The sequence below is a fragment of the Ziziphus jujuba genome, chromosome 12 (assembly GCF_031755915.1).
Source record: "Ziziphus jujuba cultivar Dongzao chromosome 12, ASM3175591v1".
Taxonomy (NCBI): Eukaryota; Viridiplantae; Streptophyta; class Magnoliopsida; order Rosales; family Rhamnaceae; genus Ziziphus; species Ziziphus jujuba.
In genome coordinates this window covers 5,605,647-5,624,268 of record NC_083390.1, presented here as the reverse complement: position 1 = coordinate 5,624,268, position 18,622 = coordinate 5,605,647, and the positions used below count along the sequence as shown (strand labels likewise).

Genomic DNA, 18,622 nt, shown 5'->3' with positions numbered 1-18,622 from the left:
TCGTACAAATTTGTGCCAAAAAAACAAAAGACTGAGAGAGAGCCCCAAAACTGCCTACTACTACTTCCCTAGTCCCTAGGCTGTACACGCTCTATAGACTGACTCGCCTGAAAATCCCGCGCAATTTTTAGACGCCATAACCGTTGCTTCTAACTGATTTTATTTTATTTTTTATTTTCTGGTAATTGAAAAAGTCGCTTTCCTTTTGGAATTTCGTCATTCATGATGCCTCACGTGATTCAGGTATGAGTGAAATGCGTCGCTGGCCAAATAAATATTATTATTTATTATTTTTATTAAATAAAGAAAATCTGAGTAAACGAGGTTAAAAAATTATATATATAGTTAATAAATATTAAAAAAAAAGGCGTTGGCGTGCATTTGCAGCGATGAGCGGAGCGAGAGATGCTTGGATTTTGGTGTTAGTGTGACGGAGTCTTTGTTCGAAGCATCAGAGGAAGAAGCAGAGACCTGAAAGACCGCCATGGAAGCTCTTCTCAGTCTACCTCCTTCATTCCCTTCAGTCTCTTCGGTTTGCAGCAACAAACCCAGGAACTTGACTCACTGCCATGTCCAAACAATTTTCAATGTCCCTGCGAAATGTCGCGGGATTCGGATTGAAGTAAGCAAACGTTTGATCGCGAAAGCTTTACTGGACCCTGCCATAATCGACCAATTAGGGCTTTCGGAATCTGATATCCGCAACCCGACTGTTTCTTCTTCGTATAGGAGCTCGAACTTGCCGAAGCCAAACCAGACTGTGTTGGAAGCTCAGGCTAGGGTTTGCACAGGACCCACTCAAACCAGACCGCTCAGCGAAGACCAGGCTCTAAAGGTGTTGGACACCATTTTAAGATCAGGTAAACATTGTTTAGTCTTTACGACATGAATTTTCAGTTTTTGTTTCTTTGTTAATCTAAGTTTCCATGTAATGTTAGCCAGGGGAGAACTGAAAGATGAGGAAAAAGTTTCCGATTCACAGCTCGGGGCATTTTTCGCCGGGATGACGATTCGTGCAAATGCTTTTCCAGAAGCAACACAATGGAGTGAAGGGGAAAGGCGTGCTATGAACAAATTTTGGCCGCTTTTGGTTCGTGCACTTCCTTCAGATGTCATATTCATAGCGGACCCTGAAGGCTCTATAATGGGTGTTGGAAGTTCGATCGGGCCGCAATTTGTTGGCAGTGGTAGTAGTGAAATGAGATTGGTTGGTGCTCTGAGAGAAGTGTTGGCTGGAGGCCATCTTGGTTATGAGGAAGTTCAAGGTGTTTTGAGAGAGGTTCTTCCACTGAAAATGGGAGATTCATCATCATCATCATCATCCAGAGGAGTAAGTGAATCATTGCTTTCGGCATTTTTAATAGGTCAGCGTATGAACAGAGAAACAGATCGAGAGTTAAAAGCATACTGCCTTGCATTTGATGATGAACTTGGTATAATCTTACAATATCATTCTGCTTCTTTGTTGTTAGTTATATGTTGGGTATAGTTGAATTTGTGTATTTAATTATTTTATTATTATTATTATTATTATTGTTTATTCCAACAGGTCCTTCCCCAGTTGCTGATGTTAGATCGTTGACTCATTATGGTGAACCTTATGATGGAAATACGCGTTTCTTTAGGAGCACATTGTTTGTTGCTGCAGTTAGATCCTGTTATGGTGAATCTTGCTTGCTTCATGGTGTAGATTGGATGCCACCTAAGGTAAGTTTTTATCTTTATTTATTATCTTTATTTACTTTTTACTTTGGTAGTTTGCGATTAACTGGTATGCATTTAAGAGGTTGCTGTTACCTCTAATGAATTTTCCGCTTTCATGGAGTAGTTCATTTTAAAACAGCATCTATTATCTCGCTTTTTATCTAGAGAGGTTGCGTCTAAGCGAATCATTGGCATAATTTTATGGCTGTTTAAGTGAATTTTTGGTTCATAATTTAAAAGATTTTAAAACTTCTTATTGTTTGAATGGATCAATTGGACAAAAGAAGTATCATGAGTGAATTGAGGAGGTCAAGCTCTTTCCAACAGAAGTCTTGTTTTTTCAGGGAGGTATAACTGAAGAACAGATGCTCAAGTTTATGGGAGCAAGTACAACTTTATCCCCTTTGCAGGCAAAACAGCTTATTGAGGTCTCTGTGGTTCCTTGTATATCTTTGCAATGCTCACTCTTTCTCTTTTTCTTTTGTTTATTTGTTTTATTCTTTTGGCTTTTGTAAATCCTCAATCTTGTTATGCAGGATGAAGAGGTTGGTTTTGCATACATAAGTCAGCGTGAAGCTCAGCCATCTCTGTATGAATATCTAGCAATATATCAATGTATGCACATATGTACTTTATCTCTGAATGAAGCTGATAAACAAATTTTTTATGGTTTCGCAGATATTCATTGATTAGCTTGAGGGAACATATAAAAAAACGCCCCCCACTGGCTACCAGTGAAAAGGTTCAGCAGTTTGTGAGGGTGAGCCATCTCATTGTTGATTTGAGTTTTTGTAAGCCTATAGTTTATCCATGCAGTTTTCAGTTTGTAAAGTGATAATTTTATATTGCATTTAGTTTCAGATAACATGTATATGCCTATAATATGTTGAAAGCAAGATAGGACTATCCTGTGTGGTATCCATGTCATTTTCCTGTCCACTGTTACCGGGTTGAGTTGGTGTAATACCTTGTTATCCGGGAAAAAAAAAAACTGATATTAAAGTTCCCTTCAAGATGGTGGGGGCTTATGGCTGGGAGAAGTCCACCTCTGTTTTATAAGCTAATAGGGCTATAAGTAAATAAAAGCTGGACGATTGAGAATCTGAAATATGTGTCTTTATCTTTTCCATAGGCACGGGGAAAGGAATCAGTTGTGGCCGGATTTTATCATGAAGGTTATGAGGAGCCATTGCTAATGCTTATGAAAAGAAGAGGTGTACATTCCGGTTTGGTGGTGAAGGTGAGAACTTTTCCTTTTCTAATGTCATCTAAGAGGGAGATCTTTTAAATATTAATCTGCATTTTAAAGAGATCTTCCAATTCCAGAATGTAGAAATCCATAGAAAGAACTTTAAAAATATGAGTTTTCTGTTTTCTTAGGGTGAGGAAGGGGCCCTTTCAATGACTACAAGATTGCGATCAATAAACGCATCAAAAGGACTTCCTGTAAACTATTGTTCTGGGTTCCGCTCACTGAGCATGGCATTAGCTTCTGAAGTTGATGGTTTTTTCTCTAGACTGCTTATCTTCTTTATTCTTTTTTTACTGGCTATAAGTCCTTGTATAAAACCGTGTGCTGTTCTGATATATATAGCTACATGCATCAGACAATTGATTAAACCCTGAAATTTTGGTATTGCAGGGGTGTCACGTGAAAATTTTAGTCTGAAGGTAAATGCCGAGGACTATGGTTTTGAACCCACTGATACTCCAAGAACTGATAGATCGGTAAGTTTCTGACACCTTTTTCTAATATATTCCTTTTAACACTGGTTTGCTTCCACACTTGCCATTGACTCTGTATAAATTGACCATTGTTTACCTCATAACCTGTCATTTGGGAAACATATCAATTGTGCAGTCCAGGGGAAAATAAACTGGCTTAACAACTTTGGATTTTTATGTCTTCTGTAAGCAAGAGCAGATAAATAGATCTTGAATACTTTATGAACCCTCAGTTCTACAGTGCACAAATTTTAATATTTAGGAAACGTGAATGTGTTCTTCAGATGTCTGTTCTTCCTGTGATGCTTTTAAGTAAATATTTTTTATGTAGTTAGGAAACAGGAAGAGGTTCACCCTTTTATTTATATATTTTTTCTTTGTTGTGTGAAGTTTCATGGGACATGACTAGAAATTCAAGACTAGGTCCATCATATAATTGACGTTTGATCTATGTTTCTTAAATTAGAGCTGGCTTCCTCTCTCTTCCTTCAGCTTCTTACTTTTGGTATGCAAGACTTTTGACAAGTAGTTACACGTTTTATGTAAGTTTAGGTTGTGAAGAACATCGAGTTGGGTCTAGCTGCTCTTCATGGCGAAAAAGGACCAGCTTATGATCGAATTGTTTTAAATGCTGGAATGGTGGATCACTTACTGGGATGTGATGGTGCAGAAGACGTATCCGTTGCCCTGGATAGAGCCAGAGAGGCCATTGACAGTGGCAAGGCTCTTAAAAGGCTCCTGAATTACATAAAGAACTCACAAAAATTTAAACAAAATAGGTGCATGTAGTCTTCACTTTGTTGATATTGTTATTTTGGTGTGCAAGTGTTGAAAGTTTATGTGATATACAAATGAGTCACCTCATTATAAAGCAGGGTAGGGAATTAAATGAGGCTTTTTTTTTCCTTCTCTTTTTTCCCACACACATGCTCTTTTTTTTGGCTCTCCAACTGGTCGGCTATTTGTGTTGTTTCATTCATTTATCTTCGTTTAATGTGTAATCTAATCATCGATTTTGTTTGTAACAATGAAGTATCACCTAATATTAAACAAACCCTGCTGCAAAAGGATATTTTGGTATCTTCATAGCTTGATAATGAATTTGGGATGTGGCATCTCTCATTTACATTTCTAAACATCTTCTAGTTTTTTAAGAATATAATGCATGTTTTAAGATGTCTTAATGTATGGTTATGGTCTATTTAAACTCTGACAATGAAGATCAAATGTCATATATCAGTACTTATATTTTTCAAGTCACATATTGGTATCATAGCAGAGTTGGGTGTTATACCTAGAAATTAGACAGCACGGTTCATTGGATAGTCTTCATCCTCAATGCCTTAATGTTGGCAAACAGGGCTAAGTAGCGACCAACACTACCTTTTCGTGATCATCATGGCTTTTGTCCCTTTGAGATCTTACTTTGATTTGTTTTGTGGCAATTTTTTTTTCCTTCATTGATGCGAACATTTTCTTGCTTATTTGTAAAGCCACAATTTGCTTTGCCTATTGTTTCAAGATCGATTTTAAAAATTTTCTTGATAGCAAATCAGGGCATTTCATAATCGAAGACTCAACGAAGCAAATCAGGGCATTTCATAATTGAAGACTCATCGAATTTCATGTGTTGAAGAACGAGTCAAGGAATTATCATTTTTATATTAACGTTTACATGTCTTTTTTATTTTTATTTTTTGTTTTTTGGGTGGGGGGTGGTGGTTTTGTAAGAACATTACTTTCATTTTTTTTTATTTTTTTTTAATCATTGTATAATTGATTGCATTACATCAACCAGCAAAAAACAATAACAGAAAAACAAAAACGAAAACAAAAACAGACAAACCAAACGGCAATGGATGCACCTCAGCTATTAACTTCATTGGCCGCGTCTTGACAAAGCTGTAGAGGTTAGGAGCTACGCTCACGACTTCTTTATTTAGAAACAAGTTGTCTTGTTTTTACTCTGGAAGAAGTCTCTTCTTTTATTATTATCATTATTATTATTATTATTTCCCTTTTTCTTTTTGCTTTCTTTATTTGTTCTCTTTCACTTTGATTCATATATCAGGTTGTCACTGGCACTTGTTCAACTAGAGAAAAAACTGAAAAATCTTTGGTGCCTCATAGTTGCGAAAATACTACTCTCTATAGCCAGTGATTCCATAGTCGACTGACAAATGCTCAGGGGAAAGAAAGAGAACTAGATACTCGGATTCATTTATATTTGAAGAGTTGCCGCTATGGAAGCAGCTAGGCTAAGAACTTCAAAAGGTGCCTTTTGCTTCACCGCTTGTACAGTTGACGGGCATGAGTCTGTAATCCAAAAGTAGGACAGCCCATTTTCCGGATGCCCTGTATGGAAAAAGGATAAGAATTTATCAGGAATCAAAATATCATAGCTGCCAATCAATTGATTATGTTATTTCAAGCAGGAAAGCGACAGCAAGAAAAGTCATGAAAAACAAAAGTGATGATTAGTAGTCTGTCACTTTTTATCAAGTCAAAATCATTGTTCCATAGTATCGTGAAGGGTAATCCGTAATCAACATATAAGTACGATCAGCTAAAATGTCATTCGAGGCTTTATATATAAGTATGAGAAGACAACAACAAAGGCATTTCATCTTTGTGTCTCCAGCTACCTACATGGCTAATATAAAAGAAGGGAAGACATCTTAGCCTTAGCGGTTTCAACTTTGACAGAAAGGGCAAAGTGCCTTGAAAGTTATCATGAGTAAATGGGCTCCAATCGATAGAGCATGATCAAACAGACTTCTTACTATGCCATGTCAATTCAATGTTATAGCTCAAAATAATTAAAAATAAATTACATCTGGTTCAAATCAGTTAGAGGGAGAGGAGGGGGTTGCATATAGGAGTCATCTGAAATATAAGAATAAGATTGTAATACCTCCGTTGTCATGTTCAAAGCGCTCCCATGATCTATTAGGGAAAATCCCATGTGTTACATATGCACTGATTTTTGCCGCTCCATGGGCTGCTAACACTTTCTGCAAAAAGATGAGAAAATAATAATTAAAAAAAAAAAAAAAAAAACTTTTTTCAGTGCAAATAAACTAAAGCAGGGTGCACAAGATAAGAAGCAACAAGCAAAGTAAGGCCCACCGCCATCTAATTTACCACATAAAGTTATTTAAAAGTTAAAATCCTATACATAATGTTTCCAAGTCACAATCAAGTTGATTGATAGATCACAAATCCTATCTCCACAGAAACTATATTGTGGAAATGTAATACACATACATTGCAAACATTCACTCTATAAAGAACTTAAGAACAGACAAAAAGTTCACTCAAGGCAATATGTACAGTGTGGTTCTAATGAGTTCTTAACCAGTAGAGTGGTAAAACAGTACACCCTTGTTTCCTTTTAGTGCTGCTTCTTCAATAGACTATTGTTTTGGCCTTCTTGTTCTTAAACAAGATTCATAGGCACAATGGAGGCTGGCATAGTTGAACTATTTTTATTGGCCTTCTTGTTCTTAAACAAGATTCATAGGCACAATGGAGGCTGGCATAGTTGAACTATTTTTACTTTCTTTTATGAAGAAATTTCTGGAACTGAGCAAGGTCAAACAGAAGAAAATGATAGCAGGATTTCCTAGGTCTAAAAATAACATAAGCCCCAAGTAGAAATTGCATTTTTTTCTGTGCCAGAAATCATGTGTATTCCAGGACCCAAGTGTCCATAAGCAAAATTACAAAAATTTCAAATCATAGTAACAGGGAATGGCATGTAAAGGTTTGCCTACCTGGCATTCAATGAGGGTGCTACCTGATTGAACCAGATCATCAACAATCACAACATGCCTTCCACTTGGGTCTCCCTCCTTGATACGAACAATTCGTTGATCACCTTCCCTAACTTTAGCACAAACAATCTGCATTTTAGTTCAACAGGTAAATGCAGGTCAAGGCACGTAACTAAATCCAAATTCTTTATGCAGTAAGAATGTTAAGCCCGTGTAAACTTCAGTATTGGAATAACATATCAAACTTAAACGAATGGTGTCTGGCTGCATTTTTTTTCAAAAGAATTGCAAGTCATTGCATTTACAAGATTCAGACTTCATTGTAGTAGTAACCTAAAGATTGAAGATTATATAGTAGACTATATTACAGAATCCTTCTTTACATGACACATACCTAATGAGCATATCTTAGCTCACAGGGATATCCAGCAAATTGGCTATTTTAAATATTATTTTACATGGTTATAAGAAAGGGCTAGAGGCTCACAAAATAAAGAGACAGTACTCTTATTTAAGCTAGAAACAATTTGGAGGATGATCCATCCATGATTAAGTATATGCGAAATCAATTATCTTTATATACAGAATATAAAAATACCATCGGGAAATGGTGGAGCTGCTTATGGAATCTTTTCCATGCACCATCATCAGGAAAAGCAATAGAAACCTGCAAAATGAATTTAAAGTTCAGCAGAAAGGGTTAGAGATTAGCAAATCTTTAATGTAATCACTCTTATCAACACGCATAATAGGGAGGAAATTAAGAAAAGGACATTTTTTTCAAATTTGAAGCACAGTATACATTTGAATATCTTAAACACCCCTGTACAGAGAAAGAAAATACTTACGTTGTCAGAATCAGGGAGCTGTTGGAGTCTATTTTTGAGCAAAGGTATCCCACTCTCGAAGCATGGTAAAATATTATCACCAAAGTAGAATCGCTCCTGGGATGAAAAAAACACAAAGTAAAGCCAAAATGGTGAGAAAATTTTCGTTAAATAAAACATAGAGTAAACAACATAATGATTGTTAATATCTCCAACAAGCATTAAGCATGAACCTGCAATGCATGGATATCAAAGGTCACCAGACTTGTAGGCCCTCCCCTTGGAATTGGTATATTGGACAAGGCCCTAGCAAGAGTAAAAGCCGTTGCAACATCTCCTTCATCCTCCATACGCTCAGAGGTTCCAGTTGGGAAAAATGGTAGGACCAGTGTGAACGAGGATATGAACAATTTGGGCAACGCATAGATCACAGAGAGCTGCTCAAAAATTACAGCAGGGGAATTAAACGAGGCCAGAAAAGCCACATGCTGTCCACGAATACCTTGAGCATTGGGAATGAATATGTTGGGAAATCCGTCGTCGAATTTCCTAAAAATTTACCAAATGGTTCATAGAGAATCTATCAGAATCAAGAACCAAAACTAAATTTAAACATGAACAACCCCATAGAGGGAAAAAGAAAAAAAAAAAACAAAAAAATTATAATTTCCTAACCTATAATGTCACTGACACGCCTTCGCTATGTGACGGACCTAATGGACCCACAAAACTAAAATCAAGATATATAAAACAAATTTTTCAAAAAAAGCAAAATAAAATTTACTCTCTAGTTATGCGAAATCGGTGTCCTAAATTCTGATTTAACATCAAAACCATTTGGAATGGTAAACGAAAGCAACCAATACAAGCACAAATTAAGCTCGGTGAAAATCGGCATTGACGACAATTCTCACTCTAATATAGCAAAATCGAAGACTCAATCAATAACCCAAAACAACCATACACACTCTTAAGAGCCTTTTTTAACCTCACCTCCAGGTGATGGTACGGAGCTCAATGGCGTCAGAATGAGCTGCGATTCCCTCGGCGAGCGCTTTCGTCTCGGCGCAATAGAAAAGGCACACCTTCTTCGCATTCTTAACGGAAGATTCCAAAGCTGAACTGGAAGTGGCCATTGGAACCGAGGAAGGAGAGGCAAGCGAAGAGGTGGGGATAAAACGAAGAGGATCGGCCTCGATGGTCCAATTTTGGTGGTGGTTATCATAGCTCCTGATCTCGCTCCTGACCTGGTGGTTGTTGGTCTTCTTCTTCAATGCATTGACCGCCGAGGGTTTAGGAAGTGGAAGAGAAGTTGAAGAAGAAGAAGAGGAAGATAGTGTTGGGTATTTCAACAAGTGAGCAAAGCCAGAAGGGCTTTTGCATGGAGACGAAAAGGATCGTGTGGCCGCCATTAATGGCGGACAGTGAAGCTCCTTGGTGTCTTTATAGCGACTCAGACCACTGCGACCATCTCGTTCTCTTGTCGGCCTGATTCATAGCTTCCATTACGGGTACGGAAAAGGTGATGACACTAATTTTTTCCGCGTTCCCAAAACGCCCCTCTTTGTTATAACAAAGCGTTTTTCACTCTTTTCACCGAAATTGAAATCGTCTTAACCGTTACAACTATCTAAACGACATCGTTTTTTTCACGATGCTGTTCAAACAACACAAAACAAAAGAATTATTATTATTATTATTATTATTTTTAATTTGGTTGGCTTTAATAATTTGCATGATTTGGAAAGTAGTGAATTATTTTTTTCATTTGACATAATACAAGTTGGAGTTTATCAAATTAATAATTGTTTTAATTAATATTATTAATCATGCATTGTGATAAAGAATTACAAATGCCAAATTGAATTGCATAATTGATACCCCATTTGTTATTTTGGTATTTCCAGCAATTGTCACCAACCCCTAAATTCCACCTTCCGAACAATATTTTAGTTTCTTGTTCCAACCAAAAAAAAAAAAAAAAAAAAGATGCTTTAGTTTGAACAAATTTTTTTTTTATTAACTGATATAATTTAAGATGGTGTACCTTTGTTGCAATCAAGGTCGCAGTCAAGATGGCAGTGGCATATCCATGTTAATGCCTGGGAGCCATGGCCCTAAGCTTTTTAAATTTCCCAAAAATAGGTATAGTATTTTTTAGATAATTAAGAAAAAATCTCTTAAATATATATTTGCCCCACTAAATAAAGGATTAACTTATCTATATGTATTAAATATCAGATATTATTTTTGTTTTATAAAAGACATTATCAAAATTATAAACTTAATTAATTTAATTATTCGATAACAGTGTAATTATAGATTAAGTGATTAGTGATAATTATTCATATTCATATATTTATTACTCAATATTAGTTTCCAACAAAATTATAGCTAAATATTGAATTTAGTTAACATTTATAGGAACTTCTGGTATTTTTTCCTTAAAAAAAAAAATGGTAGTCTATTGTAATATAAAATTAACAACTTTTTTTATGTTAGTAAATATTTAAATTAATAAAAATAATGCTATATAATATTTTTTTTAAAATGATATATTAAAATTTGATTCCTTAATTTGGCCCTATATAAACTACTTTTTTGGCTCTGCCCCTACAGGATGGTAATAGTCATTTTTGTTAAATACTAACAAGAATACTTCAGTTCAAGTTTCTTATAAAAATAGTCCAAATAGTCCAATGATAAATTTAAATAATAATAATTTGAATTTGAATTTTTTACTTTTAATTTTAATTCGAATTTTCTATTTTTTAATGTTAAAAGAGGTGGTATGGTACCCTTTTCCAATTATTTTGCTTCTTAAAAAATTTACCTTAGGTTTAAAAATTAGTTATGCCATTTTGGGCACTTAATTGTGTGATCAAATGCTTCATAGCCTAACGTTTTATCTTTCTTATTTCGGCCATGTTGATAAGCTAAAGTATTTTTTTTTTTGGTTGTGGGGGGGTTCTGTGTTCAAAGAATAAAGATAAGCTAAAGTTGCTTTTTTTTAATAATAATAATAATAATAAGTGCAGAGATTCAAACTAAGCTTGTGGATTGTTCCCTTAACGGATCTAATATGTATATACAGGGATTGTCTACGATAAGAACCGACTGCATGGTGAATTTGCGGACCAAAAACATGCCAAAATCCATAGCCCTTGGATTGTGTACAATAATCACGCACGGTTCCAATTGTCTACAATTTCTCAATTTTTTTTTTCCTTCTCTGTCTCTCTCTCTCTCAACAATTTCTCATTTTTTTTCCTTCTTTCTCACTCTTCGTCTCTCTCTCTCTCTCTCATTTTTAGTTAACAAGTGCCAAAAATATCTACGAAATATGTGTTTGTAGTGGGCTTTCATGATACTTCTAGACCTGACTTGTGGCATGAAGAATCTTATGTACATTGGTTATGCTGGTGAACCTGCATCTGCTTTTTTGGTAACTAGAAAGAGGAGTACAGATCGCAAAATGACTGCAGAGCAAGACAATTTCAGCTAACATTTATAAAGGTCTGTTGAAGGAAGCAATGGCAAACTCAGGTGGTTTGGATGCATAAAAAAAAAAGTTAAATAATAATTTTATTTAACTTTTCTTTTGGGTGTGTAATTAGATGCATAAAAAAAATTAAATAATTTTGAAGTCATTGTGCTTAAAGAATCTGGGCAACAAATCCCTAGCAAACTCAAGTGGATTCCACACAATAAGGCTTTAATTACTGGAACTCCATGACATAACGGATCGGTTAAAGGATCATCTATAATCTCATACATCTGTTGGGTGGCTTGGTGTGAAGGAGTCCTCTGTTTTGGTTAGTGAGAAACAGAGCAAAACAGAGAGGGAAATCTAGTGAGAGGAATTAGAGAGAGAAACTAGAGAGAGAAAGAGCGAATTTGGGTTCTTTATTGTTTTCCTTTCTTTTTCCTTTTCTGTTATTGACAATCCTAAGCCTTTTATAGGCACATAATTAACAGAAATAGAGAAATATTAGCCCACTAACTAATCAACATAACAAAATAAACGTTAGCCTAGCCTACTAAGTGAAACCACGTAACAAACATTACAAAATAACAAATATAACGTGTTTGCTCAAGACCAGGTCAAAGGACCAAGTCAAAGAACAAAGCAACCCCTCCCCATGAACCCACGTCCTCATCAACTCTCCTCCCCTTAAGAATCCTTGTCCTCAAAAATGAAATTAGGATAGGTTCGGTTCAATCTCCAGGCATTTTCCCACGTGGCATCCTCTGCAGGAGCTCCTTGCCATTTAATCAGAACTTCAGTGCGTGGTCGGTAACGCCCCTTCTGCACCACCCGACGATCCAAAACGGCTTTCGGTTGCGGGAGGACAGTGGAATTCTCAGATGTAGAAGGTAACTGGGATGAGACAACAGGAATAGCACCCATGTGCTTGCGTAGGAGGCTAACATGGAAAACATTTTGGACTTTGAGCCCGATGGTAAGTCAAGCCGATAGGCAACCTGGCCAATGCGTTCCAATACCTTATAAGGGCCATAAAACCGAGGAGAAAGCTTTAGGGAACTTCGGAATGCGACCGATGATTGCCGATGAAGGTGGAGTTTTAGATAAACATAATCTCCAACGTGAAAGATGACATCTCGGCGATGTTGATTGGCCTGATTTTTCATTCGCTCCTGGGCTTGCTGCAAGTTAGTTCAAAGAGCTCGAAGCAGTGCATCTCGTTCTTGCAAATAACCATCAACAGCCTCTACCTTCGAAGTCCCCGGGGTATACGTCCAAAGAGTGGGCGGAGAAACTCCATATACACTTTCGAAAGGAGTCATTTTGGTAGAAGAATGAACCATTGTATTGTAGCTATACTCAGCCCACGGTAACCATTCCACCCACTTATGAGGCTGGTCACTTACAAAACACCTTAAATATTGCTCTAGAGTTCGATTCACCACTTCTGTTTGACCATCTGTTTGTGGGTGGTAACTAGAACTCATTCTCAGCTTGGTTCCTTGTAATTGGAAGAGGGTCTTCCAGAACGTGCTCACAAAAACCTTATCTCTATCACTCACAATGGAGGTTGGCATCCCATGTAACCGTACAACATGTTGTACAAACAATTTTGCTACTTTCAATGCAGTAAAAGGATGTTTAAGAGGAGCAAAGTGAGCATACTTACTAAGTCGATCCACGACCACCATAATGACAGAACAGCCAAAGGAAAGTGGCAACCCTTCAACGAAGTCCATGGACACATCGGACCAAATTCGTTCAGGAATTGGAAGCGGTTGGAGGAGTCCCGCTGGTGACATGTTATCATACTTGTTTCTTTGGAATATTCCACATTGCTGAATAAATTCTTTGACCATCTTTCTCATGCCTACCCAATAAAAATCACTTCGAAGCCGAGAGAGCGTCTTCTGGATTCCAAAATGGCCGCCCGTAGGGGAAGAATGACATTCGGTGATTAACATAGGAACCAAAGAAGATGTGGAATTAAGAAGAATTTTATCGTGGTGGAACCAAACTCCATCTCTATTAACAACCTGCAAGTTGGGAGTGAGTGATTGATAGAATGGGTCCTCTTGGTGCTCTTGCTGCAATTGAATCCACCAATCTGATTGGGGTTTTGACACAGATATAAATTGAATTTCTACTCTCCTGGACAAAGAGTCAGCAGCTTGGTTTTCAAGTCCTTTTTTATACTCAATGGTGTAGTCGTACCCCATAAGCTTCGGAAGCCACCGTGCTTGGGCTGGGGTGGTGATCCTCTGCTCCATTAAGAATTTTAAACTCCGCTGGTCAGTTCGAATGGTGAAGGATTTGCCCAACAGATATGGTCTCCACTTTCGTACAGCTTTCACAATGGCTATCATCTCTTTCTCATATGTAGAGAGATTAAGTGTTGCCCCTTTGAGAGCCTCGCTAAAATAAGCTATGGCTCTTCTATCCTGGGTAAGTATCGCCCCAATGCCCACGCCACTTGCATCACATTCCACCACGAAGGGTTTGGAGAAATTGGGGAGGACTAAGACAGGAGCTGTTGTCAATGCCACTTTTAAGTCATGAAAGGCAATCTCAGTTTCTTTGTTCCATTGGAAACCATCTTTAGTTAATAGCCGGTTCAAAGGAGCGGCTATGGTTCCAAAGTTTCGAATGAATTTCCGATAGTAACCGGCGAGCCCCAGAAAGCCTCGAACGTCTCAAACGGACTTTGGTGTGGGCCATTCTTCGACTGCACGCACTTTGGAAGGATCTACAGAGACTCCACCTACTGAAATTATATGTCCCAAGTAGTCGACAGATGTGACTCCAAAGCGGCATTTAGTCTTTTTCGCATATAACTGGTTTGCAATCAAAATTGTTAGGACAATGTGGAGGTGCCTGAGATGGTCTTCCCATGAGTTAGAATATACCAGTATATCATCAAAAAAAACTAAAATAAATTTTCGTAGATACGGCCGAAAAAGGTCGTTCATGATACTCTGGAAGGTTGCAGGGGCATTCGTTAATCCGAATGGCATTACGACGAACTCGTAATGACCTTCATGGGTTCGGAACACCGTTTTAGGAATGTCATCTTCACAAACTCGAATCTGGTGGTAACCTGCACGAAGGTCCAATTTGGAGAAGTATATGGCGCCATGGAGTTCGTCCAAAAGTTCATCCACCACAGGTATCGGAAATTTATCCTTGACAGTCATTTTGTTCAATGCACGATAGTCAACACAAAAACGCCACTCGCCATCGACTTTCTTGACAAGCAAAACAGGAGAAGAGAATGGACTTCTACTTGGGCGGATGAGACCAGCTTGCAGAAGTTCTTGCACTTGACGCTCAATCTCAGCTTTCTGATAATATGGGTAACGGTAGGGACGCACATTAACGAGCTTAGTAGTGGGCAAGAGAGGAATATGGTGATCTTGACTATGATGAGGTGGGAGAGTCTTGGGGGTTTCAAATACTGGCTGAAATTGATATAAGAGATCATTCAACTCATCGGGATAAACTTGGCTTTCGGTAGACAAGTTCGTGGGCATGAGCTGGATTAGAAACCCAGTCCCACAGAGGCCTTTTAATTTTTGAATCTCCTTGTCGTTAAGTGCTTCCAAACCTTGCTGTTTTATCCCTTGGAATGTATACTCCTTCTCTCCTTGTTTGAATGACATGGTTAGGTGCTTGTAGTCCACCTTTACAGGGCCCAGAGTCTCCAACCATTGAACTCCCAGAACTAAGGGACAAGCTGCGACTGGAAGAACATAATAATCAGCAAAAAGGGTATATCCTTGTATTCGTACCTGAAGGGAGCGGCACACTCCAACGCACTCAATGCGTTCCTTATTGGCGACGATCACACTAAACTTCTTGGTATGATCTATGGGTATGCCCAGCTTCTACACCACGGATTGATCGATGAAATTATGCGAGCTTCCCCCGTCGATGAGTACCATGAGATCTCGGCTTTTAATTCTCCCGGTCACTCGGAGAGTCTGCGGATGATCAGTTCCTGAGATAGCGTGGAAAGAAATTTCTGGAATAACGTCCTGGTCATCCTCTTGTGGTACGTTCTCTTCTTCCTCCGTCTCCAATGAGTCCTCAATCATGAATAGCTGTGGTTTCATGCATCGATGTCCTGGAGCGAATTTCTCATCACAGTAATAACAAAGTCCCTTCTCCCGTCGCTCCCGGGCTTCTTGAGCAGAGACTCGTCGAGCAGCAGAACCTGGTCTAATGGAGTTGTTTCGAGTTATCGGTGGGGGACCCAAAAGCCCAGGTGTTGGATTTACGTTGACCTTAGGGGTTACTGCAGTGGGTATTGCTCTTAGGTTTGTGGTAGTCCGACGGTGTAAATAGTTTCTTTCTTTTATCAATCGGGCTACTCCAATGGCCTCAGCTAAAGAACGTGGATGCTTAATCTTGACATCGAGTCGGACTTCATCCTTAAGACCAGCTACAAAACACCCAATCAAGAATCTTTCAGGCAACCCGTCCACTTGATGAGAGAGCTTCTCAAAGGATTCTTGGTAGGCTTCCACGGTAGTGGTTTGTTTAAGTCGGGTTAATGCCTCCGAGGGATCTTCATAGTCTGTGGGACCAAAGCGGTGAAGTAATGACTTAGAGAACTCTGGCCATGTTGATGGGCCTTGGATTTTCGTTAACCAACGGTACCACTGCAAAGCAATTCCATCCAAGTGGAAGGAAGCAAGCTGGACGTGTTGATCTGCTGGTATGTTTTTGAACTCGAAATATTGTTCTGCTCGATAAAGCCAGGCCGAAGGTTCTTCGCCGTTGAACCGTGGGAAAGACAGGTGAGGAGTTTGGTCTGTTCCTGAAGAATTCGTCCGTGGAGGAGGAAGAGGTTAGGTGGGCTCAGCAGGAGCAAAAGGATTAACATCCTGGGTTCCCCCACTCATATGGGAATTTTGGAGCCGCAGATGTTGAACTTCTGTCATTAACTGTTGCAACGTGGAATGCACTTGATCAAAGTTAGACTCATGCCGAGCCAACATCTCGTTAACTTCATTTCGAAACTCTGCATTTGTCTTTCCTCGGGTCTCCATGGAATGTGGAACCTGGTCTCTGATACCAAAAATGTTGGGTGGCTTGGTGTGAAGGAGTCCTTTGTTTTGGTTAGTGAGAAACAGAGCAAAACAGAGAGGGAAATCTAGTGAGAGGAATTAGAGAGAGAAACTAGAGAGAGAAAGAGCGAATTTGGGTTCTTTATTGTTTTCCTTTCTTTTTCCTTTGCTGTTATTGACAATCCTAAGCCTTTTATAGGCACATAATTAACAGAAATAGAGAAATATTAGCCCACTAACTAATCAGCATAACAAAATAAACGTTAGCCTAGCCTACTAAGTGAAACCACATAATAAACATTACAAAATAACAAATATAACGTGTTTGCTCAAGACCAGGTCAAAGGACCAAGTCAAAGAACAAAGCAACCCCTCCCCATGCATGTCCCATGAACCCACGTCCTCATCAACATCTTCGTAAGGAAAGGAGGCAGCGAATTGGAGCTACCCTGAGCTTCATCCATCCTAATTCCAAAATCCCTAAATCACAAACCTAAACCCCCCAAAATTAATAACACAATTGAAACATCAATCATTTTGCAGAATCTCCATTGGCATCCTCGAAATCCCTATAAAAATCATGTTTTCTTTCTCTGTTAGGCTTTTTTTTAATTTTCCTTGAGCTTTTTTCTTTTCTTTTCTTCTTTTTTTCCCTTGAGCTTCTACGTTTGTTGGTATTCTGTGAGAAAGAGAAGAAGAAAACAAAAGGAAAAAAAGGAGAAAATAGATAAAGAGAAAGAAAGAGCCCGGAAAGAAAAAAGATTATAATGGTGGCATTGAAGTAAGGAAGAGAGGTGGTGGAGGAAGAGTGGAGACAGAATAAGAATAGGAAGAAGAAGAAGAGAGAAAGAGAGGGAGAGAGAGAGAGAGAGGAGAGAGTCCCCAGAAGCCACGAGAGAGAAAGAGAGAGGAGAAAGCCTCTGATTGGCCCAAAAAAAAATCTGAACCATTCGTTTAATCGAACGGTCAACAGAACTCCTTACAAAATATCACGTTTTTTGTCCGTAGGAATTTGGTCAGGACGGTCCTTACTATAGACTTCCTCTATATATATATATCCTTTAGTCTATACTATAAGCGCGAGAAGGGCTCCCAAATTTTGGTTATGTTTTATTGTCCAAAATGGTTAAAAAATGATTGTTTTTTGTGTGTTTTGGCTTTTCTTTTCCTTGTTTTTTATTTATTATTTTTTTTTTACAATTTTATTTATCCAAATCTATTTTTTTTTTTCATTCTACAATAGTATGCCAAAGATAAAATAGATATTTCATTTCTATTAAATACAAAGTTCCTAATCGACGACTTTGAAATCACACTAACATGGCATGGCTTCTCATATACTTAAACTTGTGGCATCTCAGTAGCACACATCACTCAAGACAGCAACTAAAAGCTACTTTTTTTTTTCTTTTTTTTTTAAACATGAACTAATAAGATGTATATATATTTTTATTTAAATTTTGGTATTACAATATGCTTTCATTATTTTTTCATAAAATTGATATTTCTCTATTAAAATTGTATTAATTGGAATAAATTTTTGTTTTTGGTAAATTAAAAAAATAATTTTTAATTTTGATTTATTCCTCTATAATATTAGCAATGTAATTTTAAAAATTAAATATAATATATTTTAAGTAAAAAATAAATAAATATTTTGAAACAATTTTGGCAGCAAGAACAAAAATAAATAAATAAATAAAATTGAATTTTGGTATTATAATATGATTTCATTATTTTCTCATAAAATTGGTATTTCTTTTCTAAAATTGTATTAATTGAAATGATCTTTTGTTTTTGGTAAATTAAAAAAAATGCTTTTTAATTTTGATTTATTCTTCTATAATATTAGCAATGTAATTTTAAAAATTAAATGCAATATATTTCAAGCAAAACCAACAAATAAATATTTTGAAGCACTTTTGGCAGCAAGAACAAAAAATAAAAAATAGGTTTTTGATGTTTTTTGAAAAATCATTGCTAAAAAGGAAAAACCGACACTTTTTAATAAAAACGTTAGCTATTATAAACACT

At 37.4% G+C, this 18,622-nt stretch overlaps 3 protein-coding genes across 3 annotated transcripts; 1 reads left to right on the top strand and 2 right to left on the bottom strand.

The window, feature by feature from the left end:
- Positions 1-102: 102 nt before the first annotated feature.
- Positions 103-4,509, top strand: LOC107428612 (uncharacterized). The gene is made up of 11 exons (XM_048462349.2): positions 103-243; positions 388-860; positions 939-1,433; positions 1,550-1,707; positions 2,049-2,132; positions 2,241-2,293; positions 2,383-2,464; positions 2,837-2,944; positions 3,085-3,208; positions 3,347-3,432; positions 3,982-4,509. Exons 2-11 carry the CDS (start codon positions 485-487, stop codon positions 4,216-4,218), a joined length of 1,803 nt encoding a protein of 600 aa, XP_048318306.2. The 5' UTR covers positions 103-243; positions 388-484; the 3' UTR covers positions 4,219-4,509.
- A 1,110-nt stretch (positions 4,510-5,619) lies between these two features.
- Positions 5,620-9,592, bottom strand: LOC107428596 (ribose-phosphate pyrophosphokinase 4). Its single transcript, XM_016039157.4, has 7 exons — positions 9,026-9,592; positions 8,266-8,581; positions 8,054-8,149; positions 7,804-7,872; positions 7,206-7,334; positions 6,344-6,443; positions 5,620-5,784 (listed from the first exon to the last, which is right to left on the bottom strand). The coding sequence occupies exons 1-7, from the start codon at positions 9,442-9,444 to the stop codon at positions 5,651-5,653; spliced, it is 1,263 nt and encodes a 420-aa protein (XP_015894643.3). The 5' UTR covers positions 9,445-9,592; the 3' UTR covers positions 5,620-5,650.
- A 3,120-nt stretch (positions 9,593-12,712) lies between these two features.
- Positions 12,713-16,570, bottom strand: LOC107428585 (transposon Ty3-I Gag-Pol polyprotein). The gene is made up of 4 exons (XM_060813125.1): positions 16,403-16,570; positions 15,458-16,180; positions 14,251-15,403; positions 12,713-14,145 (listed from the first exon to the last, which is right to left on the bottom strand). Exons 1-4 carry the CDS (start codon positions 16,568-16,570, stop codon positions 12,713-12,715), a joined length of 3,477 nt encoding a protein of 1,158 aa, XP_060669108.1.
- Positions 16,571-18,622: the final 2,052 nt, after the last annotated feature.